This window comes from Lingula anatina, chromosome 4 (genome assembly GCF_051362555.1).
Source record: "Lingula anatina isolate TDL-2025a chromosome 4, LinAna3.0, whole genome shotgun sequence".
Lineage (NCBI taxonomy): Eukaryota > Metazoa > Brachiopoda > Lingulata > Lingulida > Lingulidae > Lingula > Lingula anatina.
This window is the reverse complement of record NC_141770.1, coordinates 8161839-8185457: the sequence shown is the minus strand read 5'-3', so window position 1 is coordinate 8185457 and position 23619 is coordinate 8161839. Positions and strand designations below refer to the sequence as shown.

Genomic DNA, 23619 nt, shown 5'->3' with positions numbered 1-23619 from the left:
TATACTGGCAATTTTACTGTGAACTTGAAATTGACCTTTGACCTTCTTTTCACCATGAACTGAACTTTGCAAATTTTGCTTCCCTTTTATCTCCAAAACTGGCAGAGATAAGTCCATAGTTACTATTGAAGTTGAATAGGAAGTCATATACTGGCAATCTAAATGTGACCTTGAAATTGACCTTTGACCTACTTTTCACCATGAACTGAACTTTGCAAATTTTGCTTCCCTTTTATCTCCAAAACTGGCAGAGATAGGTCCATAGTTACTATTGAAGTTGAATAGGAAGTCATATACTGGCAATCTTACTGTGACCTTGAAATTGACCTTTGACCTACTTTTCACCATGAACTGAACTTTGCAAATTTTGCTTCCCTTTTATCTCCAAAACTGGCAGAGATAGGTCCATAGTTACTATTGAAGTTGGATAGGAAGTCATATACTGGCAATTTACTGTGACCTTGAAATTGACCTTTGACCTACCTTACAATGAACTTAACTTTGATTGCACCATTTTTAGTTATATATATTTTTTGCATATTTTGAAAATTCTTGTTGATTGCATTTTTACAGCTTGTCAAGCACAAGACTGGTGGCTGCACCCCTTATTTTGTGTATGTGGGGGTCTATACGAATGCGCTTGCTCCAGCTGGTGGTACAATATTCGGAGGCGGTATCGCCTCTCTGATCCTCTAGTTTGATTGGCAGCTAACAAGAAGCTTCCCACACATTTAGGAGTAATGAAGTCTCATTTTCTCTTGTGGAGGTCGGATGATATTCATTTTTTGTATTTCTGAAAGGTGCATTCAATGCTCTGAAAATTAGAAAGTAAATGACGATTCTAATTGGGTTGTGAGTTTAGCTAGGGCCTGTTGCAATTATACTTACCTTATATTGGGGCAGACCGTCTTGTTTTGTTTTCTATTGAAAGAAGTCATAATTGGCAATGAAAAATTGGCATAAAATCTTGATTCTTTTTCCTAGCCCATGGATTAGATGAAAATTTTATAAGTTTTTTTTTTCTTTCTGACCTATGTTTGTGTGAAATGAAAGTACTTGGTTTAAAAAAAATGAAGCAAAACTCTTTTTCTAATACAAAGGTTGTACCAAATTTTTGCCTAAAGAGGGCAAGGATCACAAGTGGCGATCACGAGTGAGTGTTGCAGCTCTCTCCGATCCACAACTGCAAAGCAATACAACATATAATATAGAGTTTGACCTGTGCCATGTACTTTATAGAACCAGCATACCCAGTTCAGGTTCCCACTGTGAAAACTTCCCAAGAAAAAGCCATAAATATCGGTCTTGTGTAACTTGTTATGTCTGGTTGTCTAGAGTCTGATACGTTAACAAAGTGAATATTTGTCTGAAGACTTATTACTGAAGGTCAATATTTTAAACACTGTTAGCTTGGTTGCCTCACAACATCAGAAAGCATGTTCAGATATATACAGTATATGAATTCTATGTATTATTTAGGACAGACTCTTTTTGTTGACAAGCATTATTCTATTGTTTAAATTATAAAGCATTAGACCTATGCAGCTCTTTGTACAGTAATGATCTTTTCAGTGGGCAAAAATTATCAAACTTTCAGATACATCATGTTAAAACCATATAAATTATATTTTTGTATATCATTTGCGGTGCTTTTTAATGCATGGAATAAAACTATAAGGTGGTCTGCTTTTCAATTTTGTTGCCACCACTCAATAGGAGTGCTCTTATTTTAAGAAATTAAGACTTGAAATATACAGTGTCTGTAAAAAGTCAGACCCCCCCCCTCCAATTTGAAAGGATTTAGTCATTACTGTATTTTGATCTCTGTTATGTTGGCAACTCCGTGTAACTTCCATTTACGTTCATGCTATGTAAGCAATCAGAAATGAACTTACGTGGTACAAGGAAAGCAAATAAACAATAGCCCTGTTACTAAAGACTGGTATTTACTTAATGATCTATACTTCTATGCAAGCCAAAGTTGGTCCATTTATACCTACAATTATTTGACGAGCATTGTATTTGTGTCGACTGCCCCTGTCAACGTAGGGTTAATATGTGGGTTTGTCTTGTTTCCATTACAGTTCCCGACATCCAAAATCAATGAAACGTGGCAGTTATGAACTAATGTATGTTTGTAGATTCCACATAGACTAGTATATATTGTACACGATGTTACCAGATCAATACACTTGGAAGTTTGGCTCACTTGAAGCCACGAGAAGCTCTTTTATGAATGTTTTTGCCTTCTTACCCAAGCCACCTCCATGTTTTATAATATACTTAATATATATGAATTACTCTTGTCCCTTCCCAAGTCAGAAATATCATGTTAGATTAACATTTGTTGTAGTTTCCTCTTGTGGAAGAAGGACTCCTAGTTTGAAGAGTTGATGAATTTGGTTGCAGATTGAAAGATATACTACACTGTATGTATTTGTGATATTGTATCTACATGGAACTGAATGGTATGTAAAATGACAAAGCATTTATGCTAAGTTGAAACCAAGGTATATTGATGTGGGAGAAACTTGCAAGAGATTTATCTGCATTGTTGTGAAACACAATTTAAAGAAACAAATATTATCTTGAATAATGGTGTCATCCGCTTTGTTTAAGTATATACAGGCCCGTAGCCGGGGGGGGGGGGGGGGGGGGGGGGATTCGGGGGTTCGAAAGAACCACCCTTTTTGTTGGGAAAAGGTCCACTCTGGGTACAATTTGATCTATGTACTTGAGGATTTTATGGTAAAGGGTCCACTTTTTCAGAAAACAACCCCCCTTCTGAAATTGCTGGCTACGGGCCTGAATATATCCTCAAACAATTTTAAAAGCCCAGCCTTTGGAGGTAGAATATATATATATAATATATATCAGAACACTGATTCTAAAGTGACCTTTCAAATATTTGGCAATGACAAAGTGGCATATTTTCTTTGACCTATGCCCTTTTGGATGGTCTCATGCAGCATGGAGCTGCTATTATCATATTTAAGCAGGCAGCTGCAGAAGATTAAAAAAATGGGAGAAAAGCTAACAAACAAGCTTATAAAAAGCCTTGATAAAAGCTTTTAAAAAGCCTTTAAAGAAACTTAAGAGAACATAAGAAATCTCTCCAGTGTTGATTGTGAAATAGGCTTCTTCCAACTTGTATTTGTGATATCATTTTGTCTCTCGTGTGAAGGAACAGGTGAAAACTGTCGTGGTGTTTTGAGAAATATCACCAGCACTCTCACATTTTGGGGACAGGTCAAACCCTTGGGCACCTTACAGTTTTCATAGCAATACTAAAAGTTGAACACTCTTTTCAGAAAATCTTCCCCACTCGGGAGGCCTGCTTAACAAGTGTTGATTTAGCTCTCGCGGGGACCAACTGATTGCACATTCAGTATAGGTTTGCACTGGAAGGGGTATTTCTATGGATTATAGGTCTATTTCACGCTCTGTGGACTCCATTGTGAGGGCCCTGTATAGACCGTTGTTTACACAACAAATATGACCTAGTTTTGAAAGCCCTGCGTTAAAGTTACCTCTGCCAGTCCTGGTAGTAGTACGTTTGACATACCCCAATCTTGTGGACAGAGATTGAGGCGTGCAGAGTTTGATGGTGAAACGAGGTGTTTCATTGAGGTGAGTAGGATGGGCTAATTATGAACTCCTGACGCCTGTATGTGTGTTAATAGCTTGTTGAAATTGGTCATCAGGAAAGTGATGGAAGTTGGGTTTTGCTTTACGATTATGAGCTCGTTGGTGAAGTGGAAGTCCACTCTGAGCAAGATTTCTTGGGGATTTTTCTGTTCATTTATGTGAAGACATAAGCAATGCACAATATCTAAAACTTATGTGTTAATAATGCGTGGCTTTTCCTTCTGAAAGTATATTGATGAAAGAATAAAAATATTTAATTGTGTAGGGAAATGATGCCCATCAGAATCAAATTAAGGTCAAATTGATGAAATTCCATTTGGAAAAACCATCAGAGACTAGATTTCAATTTGCTCAATAATTACGGAAATAGGATGTTTAACTGTTTACTTTATTCTTTTTTAATTTTCTTTAAATCAGATGATATGGTCATCCAAAAGAAGCCCTTATCATGGGTCGTCCAAATGACTCCCTATCGTCACTAAAGAAATAACATAATTATCAAACATAGCAAAATATGTTGGCTTTTTTTCTACTTTATTACTAGACCTTTATTGAAGGGGAATAAATGTAAATGAGATTTATAAAAGCGTGACTTTCTAACAGTGTCTGATATGGTCTGGAGTCCTGTCCTGGTATTTGTTATCCATTAACCGTTTCTATATTAACAAATGCACACACTGTTTACTGTAGAGCAGGCAGAAAAATGTTTGACTAGCCAGTATAGGGCAAATATTTAGTAAATGCCTCTTTTAAAACCATTATTAAGAGCCTTTTTTTTTCTCCAGAAAAGAAAAGAATATGTAGGCAGTAGAGTAGTTATGAAGTCCAGACTATGAATTATGCTATGAATTATGAAATAAGTCCTTGTGGACAAGATAATATTAAGTAGATAATTTATACAAGCAGATAATCCTCTTTGTTCACTTTGGATAGATTTTGATTTGTCTGAATGGCTTAGTATTTTAGCCAAAACATTGTGGAAATGTGGAATTTTTAATAAAATATTTAAAAAATAATTTAAATTTTTAAAAAGTTTTTTCCAAATTTGTTAATTTTAAGTTAGGAAATTTCTGAAATTTGGATCAGTCATTCTGAGTCTATATTATATGATAATAAAATGTGGTAGATGACATGTTTTTATCAACTGTTCCAGTATATATATGGGTTCAATATAGAGGCACTCTTCCATCATGTTATCAGTTGTAGATATATGCCATGGAGCTATTCAGATACTGACTGACATGATAAAATCATGTTGTCAGGAAAATTGGAATCAACACATTTTTTATGTGCAGTTATATTTGCTGGTTAATGTGGATGGTATTTAGATGTAAATTTGCAATTCCCTCGCATTATGTAGTTGTACTTCTACCAATTCTACTATGGTACAGACAGCTGTGAGAGTTGCTTTTAAAGAGATCGGTGCTTTGTGGATTTGAAAGAAGTTATTTCATTTATTTAATCTTTAAGCCCTATGGCTTATTGGAATAGAATGTAATGGGACAAATATAATGGGACAAAATAGAATGAAATGTGCAGAACAGCATGTAAGTCGTTTTAATGGTGATATACAGGTGCTCAGGAAACTAGTTCATGGCTATAAGACATCTTTGCTGCTACGTTATCAGTAAATACTTTTTTTAAAAGACACTTCTCCAGTAGGTAAGGATGGCTACAGAATGACCCCAGACAAAGAATCAGAAACGAACGTGCTGACATCAGCAGCTGAATATCACCTAACAAAAGCCTCGAGAACACAGCACAAAAATGCACTTATTATTCAAGTCGGATAAAAAAAATCGTTTTAGCATGATCAGCATTAATATGCCCCCTACAGAGCCGTTTGGCTGTGAAAAGAAAGGCCACATTGTGCACAGGTACCGTTAGCTGTGGGATCAATACCGCCCTGTGTTTTCCATGCAGGTTATTTTGCATGGGCGTATGGATTATATTTACAGCTTGTACGTGTGTATTATTGAATGGCACTCTACAATCTGGTAATCACATGTATTTTACTAAAGGTCACCTTCAGCATTTGGAGGTGTTCTGTATCCATGCCCCAAGTGCCCCGTGGTAATGACAGGGGGCCCATGAACATGGATGTGGGATGGCGATGTTGGATGTGCTGGTTTGGGGCCGTGTGGTTCTTTTTATAGCTGTTCCAGATACTGGTGAGATTTTATGGGCTTTTTAAGTAGTGTGTGTATTCAATAGAAATGGAAGGCTGGTTGAAAACAACTCCCAGCAGGTGTGCAGCCTCACCCTGAGTTACCCCATTTAAACGTTTTAAGTGAATGCCAGTTCATGTTTTCCTGTTGAATTTGAAGGCCGTTTTGATAATTTATGAATATTGTGATGCAGGAATATCTGAGTGCATATGAATAGCTGAAAGCACTCTTTTAAAATAGCTTTTCAATGATACTAGTGTTTGGTTCTTTTATTCTCATTAATTTTTCTTAAAAGAAAGTGAGTTGAAATCTCAGTGAGTTGGTCATCTTTATTATCCACGGGGAACAGTCATATGAGCTCAGTTATAGTTTCCCAGATACTTAGGGTGATTATGTAATAAGGGACTGTTTACAAAAAAATTTTGTCAACCTAGCCATTGCACAACTCCAGGGGGACTCTTGCAATCAGATTAACAGAGTAACAGGCCTCCAACGTACTCGTATAATCGTCAGCTTTTGTATATTCTTCTCAGTGCCTGGAGTAGGTTGACAAAATTCACATTGAATGGTCCCTTAAGACTGGAGTTCTGCACAACCACCACTCCCTCGTGAAAGCTGTGCTGTCCTATCGCACACATTGTGACTGTGTGTTTGACAAATGTCAGGACCAGCATATTAAAGAGGATATATAATCTTTAAAGGGAATATTAAAACCATGCTCAGGCAATGACACTGCTGGTTATGATTGGCTCCATATAATCATCTAACCAGCCATTTTCCATTTGGCGGCTTCCTGAAACATCGATCATACAGTGCTGTAAAACTCTCATTGAGCATCTAAAGGAGAGATCACTTTTTTCTTTTATAAGGAATTGTTTTGTAGAACTGAAAATCATTTGCTTGAGTTATTCATCGATTCAGACGGTGGGATAGATATGTTATGCCTATCTTTAATTTCCTCTTTGCCTTGTGATAAGGCTTCCCATTTTAATTTCAAACGGTCCTTAAAGAAAGGGTATCATTTTGATAAATTGGCTTCTTTAGGTTTGATAATTGAAGAAATTCTCTTGATATCATGAGTTAAGTCAGAAATTGATGCTGCTTCTCTGGAGAGGAGAAAAAAAATCAAAATTTTGAACCTATCACTTTCATGTTTTTTTTTTTTTTTTTCATATCCTAGAAACCCCTGCAATAAAAATTGAAGAGAGAGAGGTCGCATTCAGAACAGTGGACTAACTAGTCCACAGATCAAATATGGCCGATCCACATGAATACTTCTCCTCGGGGAATCTATTCAGTGTCTATTAGCAGATAAAATGGCAAGCTTTTAAGTTGGTCGCCATATTTGACCCGTGGACTAGTTTGTTCACTGTTCTGAATGTGGCCAGAGAGAGATGGCATGAGGTGTTTATTAAGTGGCGTTTGCCGTTGCCTCTTACATGCTCTGTTCTCGAGGGTTCTTTCTCTTGTCTGTTTTTATTCCTGATTGATGTATAGCATTATGGAGCTAGCAATTAGGAAAATGAGAATGATTACATGACAAATTTGGGTTTCGCTCACAAATTGGAAATGTAAATTGGCCATAGGTTTGCTGGGGAAATTAGTCGTTTGCGTCGATTCCCTCTCATGTGCAGGTATGGATTAAAACTTATCGCAGATATGACCAATGAGAATAATCCATCACAGACAAAGCGTTACATCTAGATAACTGCATGATGAATGTACATTTCTGCAGACATTGCTGTGTAAAATGATATTATTTCAGTTCAATTTGTACAGAAGACTAGTAATGGATGCCAGCATTTTTTCCATTTAACTCAAATAAAGTGCCCTATGGATGAACTTGCCGTGGAAAGTATTGGTTTTATTTCGTGAGAGAGCTGCTACTGGTTGATCCAGTAATGCAACTAATATTTTAGTTAATGACAATTTCAAAAAAGAAACATTGCAACTTTTACTGGCAATTAAAAGAGTCTTAGGATGACGAACTGTTGTTTACTTCAAACACTAGATACTGTGACTAACCTAGTTGAAATCCAAACATAACAAAATTCAGTAATTTATGGAATACGGGCATACATATATAATATAAATGTAGGGCACTTGGGTTTTTTTTCCTATATACTTTAGACCCCACTGTTAATGTATGCATCAAGGCACTATTCAGTTCCATATCCTTAACACAAATATCCCCCATCCTCTGATTTTTGCAGGACTATCTCAGGTTAATTCACCTGAATATGAGTCAGTGAAACTGCTTCTAGGCCATTTTGAATTATTTGCACAGTTAAGGAGACGTCTTGTTGTTGCTACGACATTAACCTCTTATAGTTGGACAGAACAGAGTTGGAAAGGGTTAATTTCCATGATGGCTGCCACTGTTAAAGCCCAAGATTGCTTTGTGGTGTGTTAATCCAATTCAGTAGCAGCTTACATAAATTGATGTCTGGCATAACCGAGCTGTTTCGAACAATAAATGTATTTTATCCACTGGATAATGTAGACTAAAACAACTCCATTTTTAGTGAGAAGAATGAACAGGTTATACAAAAATGGACAAAGATTTTTTTAAAAATATGTTCAGGATTTCAACCTCGTTACTAGAACCTTCATAGCGCAATCGGAAGCTGTGGATTTCCCCACAAATTTATTATTTTTAAATTATCATGTCCCACGAGGAAGGCATATCAATAGGCCATTAGAGAATATTTTCTCATTGTAGGTTTTGATTGTGCCCATTTCTCATAGCTTAGAATAAATGATTTGTTTCTTGGTCTTCACTGATCAATACACAGAGTTCAAGTTGTTACTGAAAGGAAATGTTATTGAGATTGTGACTCATATGTCGTCTTGGAGACTATCTTCTAGACAATGCAATAGACAAATTTGTTGGGGCTTGAATGCGTTTATAGCATCATAATAGAGAATAAAGACTTCTTTTCTTCTTTTTTTTCTGAGTCTGTTATTTGCAAGTTTAATTTAGTATTCTTTGATGCATCCACTTCCTTTTCTTCTGACCATTAAGTTAAGTTGGGCATGCGTTGTCTTTCGGTTCGCCTCCATAGATTATACTGAAGTTATTTTTCGCTGATTCATGTTTCGTAATATGAGGTTGCATGTCAAATTAAGTCTGCGGTGAAGATGTGAGTGTATTCATTCAGGTTATTATTTGTTAGTCCAATAACAAGGTGATTGTTGGGGAAGCCTTGAGATTGACGCGAGTGGAGTCGGCTGACATTATTATTACTCGAACTAACCACCATGAACGATTTGTCCCCGGTGATGTTTTTACCTCTCTGATGTAGAGTCTGATATATAACTCTTCTTGTTAAATGTCTTTGTTGTATCTTTAACCTTTGTGGTCTGTTATTGTAATTTTTTTTTTTTTTTTTTTTCATTTGGTTTTTGTTATGGATGTTTTTTTTTTTTATTCTTTGTGTGTTTTGTAATGGATGGTATTTTTTTCTTCAGTTGGTTTTTGTTATAAATGGTATCTTTTTTCTTCATTGGTTTTTGTTATAGATGGTATTTTTTTCTTCGCTTGATTTTTGTTGTGAATGTTTTTTTGGGTTTTAGTTGTCACCGTGTACTAAAGGAGGCTTGTCTGTTATGTTGTTTGATAAAAGATGTCGCAATCATCAACCACAGAGCACCTGCATTAGTAATTATAATCCCATCTGACTATGGTATTTCAAAACAAGTTTTAGTGTTAAACATGGTTCTAAAAAGGGTCTGCTTGTTAAACTGAGGGCGTAGTATAGTCGGCAGTAAAATAATAATAATAATAATAATAATAATGGTCTTACAAACCATCTGTTCACTTTAAAACCACTTTATCAATCATTTTTCTTCTGTCAGAACAAAAGCAGAGAAAATGCATGTCATGCACTTGATCCTGGGAGACAGCTTATCAGAACGGTTGTCATGGTAATGGCTGTCTTTGCGTCCCACATGACGGGAGACTGATGTGGGTATTGTGTACCAGGAAGTGAACTTTGTAAGGAGCATTTTTACTCTTGTTTTAGGTTCCCCTTGATCAGCTGCTGAGGTTAATACATCGTCATGTAGTTTCATTCCTTAGTTTGGTTCCTAGTTTTCTGCTGTAAAAAAATATATTAAATGTACACGGTCAGTGCTAACAGAGTACTTATTCAGCATGCTGCTACAAAGATAGTTAAAAACTTCTCTGTATTTTACAAACATTATGAAAAGATAAAAAAATTTGTAGGGTATGGGCTGTTCCCCATCAAAATATCTTACAAAAAAAATACTGTAAAAAAAATTGGTTATTGACTAATTAAACCATCTAAAGTTTCATGTTTTTCAAGAATTGCCAACAGAATGGAACATACAGAGCAAATGAATTAAACACAATATTATCTTATCTTCTACTTAGTGGGCAGTGTGAGAGTCCTTCATATGGAGATTAATATATGGTCTATCCAGCCAAGCCCATCTTGTGGTCATAGCTGTGGTCAATTGACCTCTCTGGTCAGAGAGCACCGTCTGGGTCACTCTTCAGGGCTGCCAAAATCTCTTTTTGTGGCAGTTGAACTGTAAAAGCCTGACAAATTGCATCACCCAGCTTGCTAAAGGCCTGCTAGAGTTTCTATAAAAATCTGTAAATTTGAAATAAAAATTTAGGAACCTTCGCACGTTTTTCAAGGCACACTTTGTTAAAGGTATGTTTTTATTTCACTGTTGTCGGGCCCGTATGTTCCTGTAAAGAAAGAAAGAATGAATAACATTTCAGGCCGTAGCCAGGGAGGGGGGGGGGGGGTCAAAAGAACAGCCCCTTTGCTGGGAAAAAGTCCACTCTGGGTAAAATTTGATCTAGGTACATGAAGTTTTTATGGGAAAAGGTCCACTTTTTCAGAAAAAGAACCCCCCTTTTGAAATTGCTGGCTACGGGCCTGCATTTTCATCTGTTTTTAATCGAGGATTCATTGGTCTGAGGGTTCTACAGTGACTATTGAACATTCAGACTATTGCTATTGCTATTGCTACGGCCCCTCATTCAGCTGGTTGCCTGCCTATATGCCCAGTAGAGGGAAAGTCTGGGTCAGTACACTCTTCTTACAAACCAGTGGCCTTTTCTACAAACACACTGACGATAAAAACCTGAAAATTCAGTCTGTCTTGAAAATTTTGTTGGAAAACAATTCTTTGCCAATTTTTTTTTTTTTTTTTTTTTTTTTTTTTCACTTTAAAAATTTTGTCAAACTTGATAATTTGGAAAAGTTTGTCACCTAATTTAGTCATGCCAGATTTATGCATTTCAAAATATTTTTTTAAAAGTTTTTACTATACGCCTGTAAATTTGGTGAATGTTTTAGACCATTCACCAACCATAATTGAAATCTATTAAGACCCAAGATCCATTAATAACAGTCCGTTTCACTGAAATATGATGCCTGTTTTGTATAGCTTTATATGGCACAAAATTATCATGTTTGTTGAATTGGAAAAAAAAGTAGACCTTGGAATTTTAGAAGTTTTTTTTAATAAAGCAAACATTTTATTAAAAGTTAGATGTTGGTATATTGTCAGTTTAGAGAGAAAGAAATATGTGATTGGAAGAATGCATGTGAAAAAGAAATGTTAACAACAAGATTTGCGTATGAAATTATATATTTTCATGGCAGGAAAACAATTTCTCAAGCAGTATTTCATCCATCAAAAAAAAAAGGTCCTGTGGTTTGTGCTTCACTTTACTCCTTGGAGACCAATCTTTCTTATTATCAAAGCAGTACCAAACAGTTACATAGAATGCCAGCATTTAATCATTTTTTTCTGGCTATATCAAATTTTTATCAGATTCAATCAGGTAATATCATAATATTTTCATCAGATTATATGCAGCAAAAATTCCCTTGACCTAGTTTCGCTATATATGAAAGTCATGGTGAGCAAGTTGGGGGCAAAAAGGCAAATGAAATTTGTATCCTGTGGCTGAGAAAGAGACCGTGGCTCGGATAACAGCTGCCTTAATTTAACAAGCTGGGGGCGGCAGTTAGTTTACAGTGTGATAACAAAAGGGAGATCTTACCACAACACACCTTACGATATTGACATAGTAACAAGACCTGTGAACCTTACTCGTAATAGTCGACAACGGCTGAAATTGAAATCCCTTTATTTTTTGCTGGTAGAATCGAGATGATGAGACATAAGGAAAGCCTTTGATGTTTACAAGAGTGTCTGGGGTTTCAGGGTTTTACTGGGGTCTGAAGTTCACTTGTAGTTTTTAAAATAATAAAATCACAATACACAAGAAATTAATGCACACAAAAGACCCCTGGGGTATTTTAAGAGGTTGGCTAGATATTTGAGTTGCACGTTTATATGATGTAATTAATTTCTTAACACGTGAAAAAAGGAAGGGAAAAAAAAAAAAACGGACACATTTGGCAAGAACTGATGCTTTTTAATTTTCTGGGCATGAAATTGTATTCTTTGTGAAATTTCAGGTAGGATATATGAAAATTTACCAGTCTGCCATTTTCTTTCGACTTGGTAGTTTTGACTTTTATCAAAAAAATAGTGGATATCACTTACAGGCATTGGTTGCAGGTTGGGGAGGGGGGGGGGGGGGAGAAAGGTTAAGGTCAGGTGTCCTGGAAAAGGGAACAACTGCAAAGGGTTAATCTAAGATTATATGAAACAGTCCTCTTGGGTTGTTATGCAGTCTTGTTCTTGCCATCTGCTGCCACTTCACCTGCTATATGGCTGCTCCATGCCTACACAGCCTACTTGTCCTATCATATACAGATTCCTACTTCCATTTACTTTGAAAAATGAGTCAGTCTCTCCAGAAAATGAATATAATATCACATGATTGGGTTTTCTTGTTTGCTCAGTCCTATGAGGACTTTGAACAAAAGAATAATTTGGACTGGAATTGTTAATATGTTTTTTTGCCAATATTTTTGATGCAGTGCTCATTACTGTGGTGTTTAGTTTAGATTTTTTTACCATACAGAAATGGAAGATAAAGAGAGGCAATTTCCACACTGAACTTTGGTCTTGAGATCAATATTCAGATGTAAGCCTCTATACAATTGAGAAAAATATTCAGATGTAATTAATTGTATTTAGAGCATAAGAGTTCAGGGCAGGAGTTTGAAGTGCATATGAACTCCCTTCCAGTATCTGGTTTCTCTCTTTGTTTCAAGGGGTTGTTGTTGTAAATAATTGAGACAGGATGCCTAAACTCCCCTCATGCCAGCCTGCGACTGGTACCAACTGAGATTTCGGTTTTTGAAGTCCAGAAACTGTATCTGCCTTTTATAAAGGCAGTTTCAAAACCGTAAACCCCAGCATGAATTATTGCCTGAGGTTACAATCCAGAGAGACTTCGAATCAAAATAACTGAGTTTCATTTTCTTTGTTTTATCTATTCATATACTTTGTTTATTTATTTATCATGGGTATAAGAATGAGGTTTGAGCTTAAAGTATGCATTAGTAAACAAAAAAGAAAAAGAACATCTTGGCCTTATCTGGCACGTTTCACTTGCGAGGCAGCCTAAAATAGTGTAAACCAATATATGCTGCCTGCTAAATTTCTCCATCTTAGGGGAAAGTAATCTTTATTCTGGAGTCATTTTATCGATTTTTGCTGACTGACTGAAAATAACTAAGGCAGGAGACGGCAGCTGATATCCATATTTTGGGGCTGTTTAACTACAGCTGAACGTAAAGAACTGTAGCCTGTAAGATATCTGCACTTAGAAGAGAGAGAGATTAAATCTGAGAATATTAATTTTTTCTGCAAATAAAACAGATTTTTAACTCATTTTGCTTTGAAATTTTAACCGTATTTACAGTTCTTTTGGTTCATACACAACCCTGACTAAATGATATAAAACAAATACGAGGGGGTAGGAATAATCATAGGTCAGCAGAAGAGGTGTCTCCAAGTAGAGCTGTCACTACTTGAGTGTTAAAACACCTTTTGAAATGTTTATCAACCAGCTCTCTCTCTCTCTCGTCCTTTGGTTCTTTTACAGTTTTCCTCCTTGTCTTCATGCATTGGTCCATAAATAGGGGAATATTAAAACTATTCTCTGAGAAATTATGCAATCTTTAATATTGTACAGGTTTAGCAGCCTTGAAACCTTTTGCCTAGAATGCATGTTGAAGAAGGCCCTTTTGTTTGTATGAAGTCCTGTGTATAAGTTGTTGACCTATTAACATAACGCTGGTCACGATATCAAAGTGCAAGGTCTTTCATTTGGCTGGCCATAGAAATAGGTGAAATTGTGGCATGTATAAAGGCTTTTGATCCACGATTAACTAACTTGAAATAGGTACATTTGGATGGCTTTTTTTCATATCATTATCAAGTGTTCTCTATTGATTTAAATACAAAATGAATGGCACAAAGTGGAATAAATTCAGTTGAGTAATTAATAAACTTCATGTTTGACATGGTTTTTGCGTATCACTGTATGTTGAAAAATTAATGATTTTAGATTAGGATTTTGCAATATGTTTATGATGTTGAGGTCTGGTGTACTAGAACTGACAAGTTGCCTTCTGTTGCCTTAATCTCCTATTTTTGTTACATTTTGTAACCCAAGTTCAAGAAATATTGTATAAAAGACACTTGCTTAGATCAGAAATTAATGTAAATGTCCCATTTCTAGTCACTTGAACTTTTGTCAAGACTTCTGGTAATCTAAAGAATAATCCCTGACATACTTTTTAATTTTTCAAACATTCTTTACGGCATTAATAATAAAACATTGGTGTTTGAATTTATGCAGTTTTTAAAGAACTGTAACATTTTATTACAAGTTTCCAGGTTTCATTTCAGTACAATTTGTCTTTTGATACCAGATGACACATTTTCATTACTCTCAATCAGGTATATAGGAATTTTTAAAGTGAACTGAGCCATTTATTTTGTATGCAATTTTTTCGCCACCATATCTATGAATAAATAATGGATGAAACCAATTAAAACGTCCTTGTGGGTTGGCAAATATGGATTTCATTGAAAAAGTCAAGAATCAAAGTTAGCAGTTGTCATTGTGAATAAAACGCACTGTATCATTATGGTTATTAGAATTTTGTTTGAATTCCACCTTAGAATGAAGCAGCAGAGCTTGAGCTCCGTAGAGCAGAACGGCCTTAATCTGCTTGTGCTGGTGTAGCTGGCAGTATAAACCGCATTAATCAGCGAGTAGGTGCCTGAGATAAGAAGTGAAAAACTAGGTCACTGCAGCAATGGGCAATTTGCATAACATATGGCCCTGTGTTTATTTCAGGCTCTAGCTGTTTGATGTCCAAATACATTTGTAGAGTGGCGATAAAACGTTCCCCAATGTTTAAACCCCTAAGTGCACGTCACAAAATGCCAGTTTAATTCAAGGAACATTGTCAAGGCTAGGGTTGAGAAGGAGTGGGTCATTTTGCAATCACTGGGTAATTGCGATTGGAAATGTGAAAAGCACCTTGTGCTGTTAACCCTTTGTTGCCGTAGTGCTGGTAGTTTGTGTGTGTTTTTGCTGGGTTGACGAGCTTAGCTAGCCAGCTAGCTTGGAGGGCTGCATACACATTAGCAACCAGTGGCCAGCAGTATTAAGCTTGCTAACTCCTTTGAAAACTAGACATCAAAACTGAGCTCTCCAGTCAGTCAATCACTTCAGTAGTGCCAGCACTTACAAGTAGGCAGTGTTAAGGGTGACCTGTGTTAGGTATGAGTCTCTCTCTTGTTATCACCCTGTTGTTCATATTGCCACAGTCAACTGTCAATGACGCGGAATTTTGGTGTGACATTTCCCCTTTATTTCAGGGTATTTGTGAGCATATCCTCTTGGTTTTGGCTTATAAATCTCCTTATCTGCCTTTTTCAGATAGGACCTGTACACTTAATTTAGAGCCAAAGCTGTGATCCCAGTAGTGCTGGTGTTGTTGGGACATCCTAAGATCGTTGCATAAGGACACACACACATGGAAACGTGACCAGGGAGAACACATGTGCAGGATATTTTCACTGGGCCTCCTGTGATAGCCCACATAAACCTGAACCCCCCCTTGTGGATCATTCCCAGTCCACTGACGCTGAATTAAGACAGAACTTGTGTGACAGAGCTTTGAAATAGAGGGTAAGGTTGGGTTGTTTGAATATAAAAGTGGATGTTTTTTAGCTGAAGACTATGTGTGTATACTTAATATTCCCCTGTGTTTTTATTTCATTTTATTTATCTGTAGCAGAGTTTATACCAGAGTTAATGCTAAGTTTAATAAGGGAATAGCAGTGATACTGTAGCTCAAATGACCATAAAAAGTAATGCAGTATGAACTTATATTGTACACTTAATTAGTTATATTTTAAGATTTAATACAAATGACTGAACCCTTGCATTTTAAATATGAGGAGGTGGAGTGGAGGGGGGGGGGGGTCATATTAGGATTTAACATTAACCCAAAGATGGTTTCGCAATCTCTGTACTACAAAAATAAGGTCACGATTCAGAGATGTCAGCTAGGGACCTCAAAAAGTTGAGCTGAAGTAAAAAAAATCCTAATGGTTGGTAATATTGAGCATTTACACTGTAATGCTGGCCCCAACAGCAGGCTACCACTAGACACAACCATATGATATAGATCAGATATGCTGTCTGGTTTAAACTGTAGAATATCATCATGTTCAGAGCTTGGGGCAGTTTCTTGACTCAGACTGGGCAGACATGTATTAAGAATATTAAGAATATTGGAATTCACTTCAAATGATGTTAGCCATGTTATACCAGCAAAATGGGAAGTAACAAGTCTATGGCTACTTGTAGTTTGGTTATTGATAATTACATATTTTATAACCTTCTGAGGCAGTTGATCAGCAGATTAAGGGTGCTTTCAGAACAGATGATCCATGGAATAACTGTTCCATGGATCAAATATGGCTGACTCAACTTGAAAGCGATGCAACTTATCCCCTAATGGTTACCCTGCCTTTTATAGAATCCCCTTAAAAGACACTGAATAGATTCCCCGTGGGGATCACGCAACAAGCTTTCAAGTGGGTCGGCCATATTTGATCTACGGATCTGGTAGTCCGCTGTTCTAGAGGGCTCTAGGCCTCAGATTAACTTTGGTTGTGAAAGCTGCCCAATGATTTTGTCTTGTCAGCCTCTTATTTTAAGCAATTTATGATTGGCTTTGATCCACCATGGCCTAAACGGCATTAAACTAACTTGTGGAGGGTTTGTCAAAGGCCCCATTCAGAAAAGGGGACTAACTAGTCCGAGGATCAAATATGGTGACCCACTACAAAGCTTGCTGTCTCATCCACTAACAGACACTGACACTTAATAGATATCCCATGGGGAAGTATTGAAGTAGGTCGGCCATATTTGACCCTCGACTAGTTAGTCCCCTAATTTGAATGGGGCCAAAGGGAGTAATCTCCCTTGCAGAACCCAATGGCCTGAACCCAGCTTCTCTAAACCTACGGGCACAGCTGTATTGCTGAGATATATAAAGCCAGATTTAAAGAGGTTTATGGAGTCAGTTGCTGTGAGAATATGTCTTATGTCCAAAATCAAGATCTTGGCCTCCATAGAATGTCTGCAGCATTGTTGTCTAACACTGCAGCAGTCAGCTATTGAACAGTTTAGGGTTAGCTTAGTGCTTCTTGCTAAAGATTGAATAGCTAGCTATATGGGTATGGGATACAGAGGGCATATAAAAATTGAATGGTTTGTCTTTGCAGCTGGGAGGGGTGGGAAAGCAATGTTATTGTTTGCCTTATATTTTTAGAACTAATTTCATCAGTTAGAATTATTAAAGAGTTATAAATCTTTTGATGGTTACACTGGTGCTGAAACATTGTCACATTCAAAACATACGCCTTAATGTAATGAACTATTGATTCTCATTACTTATTTACTATTTGGGCAGGACTGCAGATTGTGTGTTTGCTCCTCCCACGTAAGAAGCAATATTTATTTCACACGTAGCTGAGCCTTAATTTATGACAAAGCACTTAGTGCTCTGGTAGTTGTCGCAGGAAAAAAAAAAAACATCTCGTAAAACTAGTTTTAGACCAGGAAATTAACAATAAAAAAGCTTATCATCCACTCCTCCCTGCTGAAAATTATACCCAATATTTTTTTTGTCAAATTTTCAAAAAAGTTGGATTCGAATAAATATTAAAGAATGTCTGAAATGATGAGTAATAGGAACCCATAAGTCATCAGTATGACTGAAAGTAAATGTGATAGATATTCGTTCTGCAGAAATGCTCCCTGCCCAGACTTGCTACAAGCATACTTAGCTATATATTACATTTGTAGTAGATGCACTGTTCTGCTGTTATCTTAGAAAGAGTATAGCAATTTACATTGTTAATGCGTGTTTTCTTTTTTTAATCTGTTCATGATCGCACTCTGGAAAACATTTATAGCAAGATATATGTGAGTGCCATTTAACGGAGTGAAACTATTAGCATCAAGACTGCCGGGATAAAACCCACTTTTCCGTCTTCATGATACACGCTTCCTTTTATTCTCAAAATAAGTCCTGGAAAATTGTTCTGAAAATAGCTATAACTTCTGTGTTCATTTACAGTAGACCAGCCAGGGAAAGCTACGGAGAAGAAATAAGAATGAGCGTCCTTACGATACACTGACCCTACTGGAAACTAACTGCAGCTGTAGCAGCGCTATGAATGGAATTATGGCGGCTGAAAGTGTGACGTCCTCCCCAGTGCCGAGAAAGGTGGGTGTTGGTCTCTATTGAATGGTCTGCTAATCTACCAGTGATTTAACTGCGCGAGAACTTTGTGATGATTCTGATGTTTTATCGAGTTTTTCGACAATTTTAGGACATATTCAGATCAAGTTTATCCGCAGACAAACAGATTTGCGGATCGTATATGGCCGACCCACTTGATAGCTTGCCGCATAATTCACTAAAAGACACTGAATTGATTCTCTGAGGGGCTCATGCAGTAACCGTATTTTGAAGTTATTATAATATAACAATAATCTCAAAATATTCTAGTACATTTTTTATCAATAAATTTTTTAACGATAAAGTATATCATGTTGCTGGAAAGTTTTCATATAAATTTATCACAGATATGAAAATGTATGAAATGGTCATATTTTTAAACTTCAAATGTCTTACTTATCATGTCTGTATTATAGTGTGTATATGCAATATTTTCGTCTGCTAATAACACTTTCCCTAAATGTCGTTACATAGTTCATCTTCTCTCATGTGTTATTATAACACAGTTCATAACATGATAATATCACCAGCCAAAGGAGTATCTAAAGGCCACAGTATCATTTCACTCAGCAAGTAACTGTGCCATAAAAAAAAGTATGACTCATGATGATATGCTATATTCCCTGCAAACAGCAGTTTGCTCTGAGGTCAAATCCCCCCTCCCCCCCCCCCCCCCCGCCCGTCTTCAGCCAAACCACTGCATGTTGAGCAGGCTATATCACATCTGTCTGCCCCCACTTCTCTACAATATACCAGTCTTGCTGAGCTATGCCATGGATAGAATACAAAATTAGGGGAGAACAAAAAAAAAAGGGGAGAAGGATAGCCTCAGCTATTACCAAATAAGATCACGAAGCTGGTTATGACTGTCTGGATTTTGGGGATTTCGCGTGCACCGAATGACTTCACAGCTTATGGCCTTGGACTGCTTGGCTTGCATATAAATTGGGAGAATGCCTAGCAGCTTCATGTCAGTGTAGATAATTAAACAAATTTTGCATTAATATAGACCTCCACCCTTTATGGTTAATCGTAAGAATGCCTGGTTCACATAACAGAGGACAAACTTAAATTTTGAGAAGCGATTGTATAATTGAGTCCTCTGTTTAACCTAAAAAATGTCGACGCAGCTCCACATTGAGTGATATAGAAAAAATTTATGTCCTGTTATGAATTTTATGTCCTTGATAGGAAGTTATTCTAAACTCCCTAAATTCCAACTGTCCTTGAAACAGAACAAAACAACTATAAATTATTAATTGCTTCCTTGAGAAAATCTGAAGCTGGTGTAAATAAAGAACAAAGTGCATAGTCATTAGAGGAGATTTTGGTTGTGGTGAAGTCTTGGTTTTGCCTTGTTGCCTATAATATAATTATATTAATACAAGGTGTGTGGAATGTTTGATCTAGGTTTTGCAAGGAGGATTGATGAAACGAGTTCACAGGTATGATAAATTTGTCTGCTGTCTCTTGTGTATATGTATGTGTTTCCACATTAGACAGTCAAACCAGTCTGTGTAAAGCTGCACATATTGTACAGAAATTCCCAAAGCCTCCTCGCGTGTTGAATAGACAAAGCAATAAGGAAGTAACTTGTACTGGTGATCCTGCCAAGGTTTTTTATATTATTATTATTACTACTACTATTGATGAATAAATCTCTTGTTGCAACCACACAGGGCGAGAGAGAGAAGAGAGATCTGGTTTGTCAGGAGATGGTGCAGTGTGCAGAAAGCCTTTGATATCTGGTGCACTGGTAGTGATAGCGTACATGTAGTCTATCATTTGGGACGCTAAATATGGCAGGTGCTTGCCGTCAGTACATTCACATTAGACATTTAGATTAGGTCACAGTTGATCTGAATAATAAAGGTCTTAGTGTACCTGAAATGGAATGATAAAGGACAGGGCCCATATTTATGATAAACTTGGAAGCGCAGCAGGTGTTTTTCCATGGATGAATTCGCATGACCATGAGGTTGTAATCAGTCGTGCGGGAGATAAAATGATTGGTATTGATATCAGAGCTAGTTAAGTATATAAAGGTCACATTGCAAGGACTGATGACACGTGAACCCTTGCTGTGTGTGTCCTGCTGGTCTAATTTTATCTGCTGATGCGCTCAGCTCCTTTTTTTCCAAAGGCTCCTTTTTTGCCCTTTTTCATACAGACTATTAGTAGGTAAGAGAATGACTTTAAAGAGATACCCCTCACTTCACATGGCCATTTTTGTAAGGTTAACTTTGATTGGTCCAAACAGTTCGAGGTAAAGTTGTGAATGGGAGCACACATGCAAGCGCGCGCGCGTGTGCGCGCGCACACACGCACACACACACACACACACACACACTGTTAGAACCAGGCTAAGTGTTTTGATATCTGTACATATGACAAACGAAAAAGGCCTGAAACTAGCTTTTAATAAGTAGACAGTTTGATTGCAATTAAAATATCTGGGTCAAGTTGGGTGTATTTTTTTTTTTTTTTTTTTTTTTTTTTTTGCGGGGGGGGGGTGGGGTAATCCTGGAGTCTGTACCCGTTTAGTGGGTGGTTTCTCTGAAAAAATTTAGTTGAAAGTTAGTCTAAATGTAAGTATTCTTCTCAGAGTTCTTTCTTATTCTCTGCAACGCAGGCTTAACATCCTCCTGAAAGTTTTCTGTATGCCCTGGGATGGAATAGAATTTTTGGTCTGAAATGAAAGCTCCATACCAACATTTGAGTTAAGTCCCATTGTGAATCTAACCCCTGCTGACCTTATGTGCTGAGTATTACATAATGGGCCCTTATCTCTGCATTATAAATGGCCACTGACCCCGGGTCACTGATTGTCCAGCCAGGACACTTGAATTTGAATTTTTGATCATGCTCTAGAGCTCTTCTGATCAAGTGATGAAGAAATATAGTTCATGTAACTAATATTGCCACATCTGTATATCTCTCAAGATTTATTTGCTAACCCATATTTCTGATTTGTAAAAGACGAGGCTTTATCAGGCAGGTTTACATTTGTCCAGAATCTGGTATAAACCAAATCAGACTGATCAGGGTCGCCCCTAGGCCTCCTTATGAAGGGTGGCTTAGCCAAAGAAAATGACAATCTTGGTGCAAAGTTGGATCACATGCAAATGTGTAAACCAGCCTTTTTATCTTTTGGTCTGGCCATTAACCATCCACTAGTATATTTGTTTGAGTGTAGAAGAAGGGATACACAACCAATATCTCTCTTCCCCCCCCCCCTCCCATGCAGTCCCCTCCTCTATTTAAGGGGTCTAGGATATTAAAAATACGTCTAAAACTCGATTTTTAGTTTTTTATACGTTAGAAATAATCAATTTTGTATCTAATACTCAATTAAGTTATATTTGTGAAACACGGACTAAAAATATACATTTGGACGAGTTTTTCTACCTGTCCTGACTGGTACGGGTGGCAGGCTTTAGGCTCCGCCTCCGTTGACAAGCACCGTTACTATGGGGGGCGGGGCAAGAATGGTTGTCTAACTTCTTAAGCTGTTACGCGTGCCCTGGCAGCTCATAAGTCTTACGTCAGCTAAGCAGAACACAGTTATATACACAGTCATGGGAAGAAAGAAAGTCGTGAGAAAACGGATGAGCGAGGAAAGCAAGAGAATTTTGAAAGAGAGTGCTTCTGGTGGATGGAGAAACCCCGCGGTAAAGACTCGAGATCACACTTGAACTGCTGAGTATTCGTACAACGTCTGGGGTTGTCAGAAAAAAATCGTTAGGCAATCATTTTATGCACAATAAAGATTGTAATAGCAAGCAAGTTTTAAAGTAATATTGCCACCCAAAACATTTTCAAATTCGCATATTACGGTCTTGGCACTCTGTGGCATCATGGCATATACGTACCCACATTCGGCCATTTCTCGGAGTAAATCTTGCTTTACTTTCTCAATTTTCGCGTCTTGGTGTGTAGAGCGGCGCCCACGCACGACGGGTGGCATTGTCCTCTGCTGGCACACCAAGTAATCCTCTTTTTGTTTGTAAGCGCTTCCTTAGACACTTCCTAGACAGTGCACAGACTCCTACTGCGTCAGACACAATTATGATTAATTACGTCAGTGAAACGAGAGTAGGTAGACCTACTCAGCTGTCAATCATTTCCCAGCGAAGAGCGACTTTCGTGGTACGAATAAGTTTGCGTACAAAAGTAAGATTTTCTGGCATCTAGATAGAAACAAACAACCCAATTTTAACACGTAATGGTGTATAGACCTTCCCGATCAACAAGATGATAACAGGTAAGGTGGAGGTGCAATTATTTTGCTTAAATAGCCCAATTACCTGAGCAAAATGGTTTAGGAGCGATTTCTGAGCTTTGAAGATTGATAACATAGTCTAAACTTCAATCCCCATATCTCATTCTGTAACTGTCAGATTGACATGAAATTTGATGTGTCTCTGTTTCAGTATAATATCTAGTCGTCTGAGTCTTGGTTTTTGGATTGACCTTTTATTTTTGAAGTTATTAATACTGAAATTGGAAGGTCCATATATATTTCGTAAAATTCACGTTTTATCAAAATAAAATCAAAAGTAAAAATAAAAAAAGAAAATCCTGACAGAGTTTAATGGAGTTTGTGCTAACCTTTAGATAGCTATTTCAATCGTATTAATAGGGCTTTTTGTTTAAGAGAAATTCTTGATTAAAAAAAAGACAATTTTAGCCTCAAAACGCTGATATTACGTCACTCGTGTTACACTGTGACTACAAACTTTGAAAAATTGTTTGGCTTGCTAGACCTTTTCTTTAAGTTAATAGGAAATTTCATTAGCTGCATTAGTTTTGGACTTTTTCTTTAATATCCAAGATCCCTTAAATGCAGTGCACATGCATTGACATGTGCGTTGGGTCTTAATTGCTTTCTCACTAAAGATTTCGCAACTTGACAAATGCTTTGCATGACAAGTGAAAAACATCTTGAGTATCCCCATTGTTTCATAAAATAGAAAAAAAAAAGATTTTCGTGACTTCATAAAAGTAAATTTACAACTTCCTCAAAAACACTTTTGCAGTCTTTGTGAAAATGCATTAAG

At 37.0% G+C, this 23619-nt stretch overlaps 1 protein-coding gene across 3 annotated transcripts in view; it reads left to right on the top strand.

Annotated features, from left to right (window-relative positions):
• LOC106150780 (uncharacterized) overlaps positions 1–23619 on the top strand; it is a 77053-nt gene that overhangs the window by 7994 nt on the left and 45440 nt on the right. The window contains exons 1-3 of one of the 3 annotated variants that reach the window (XM_087012286.1): positions 3340–3630; positions 15679–15930; positions 18395–18544. In XM_087012286.1, coding sequence (XP_086868412.1) covers positions 18491–18544 — 54 coding nt within the window. In that variant the 5' untranslated portion in view covers positions 3340–3630; positions 15679–15930; positions 18395–18490. Of the gene's footprint in view, positions 1–3339; positions 3631–15678; positions 15931–18394; positions 18545–23619 lie in introns of those variants that run through there. The other 2 variants (XM_087012285.1, XM_087012287.1) reach the window with 2 other exon arrangements.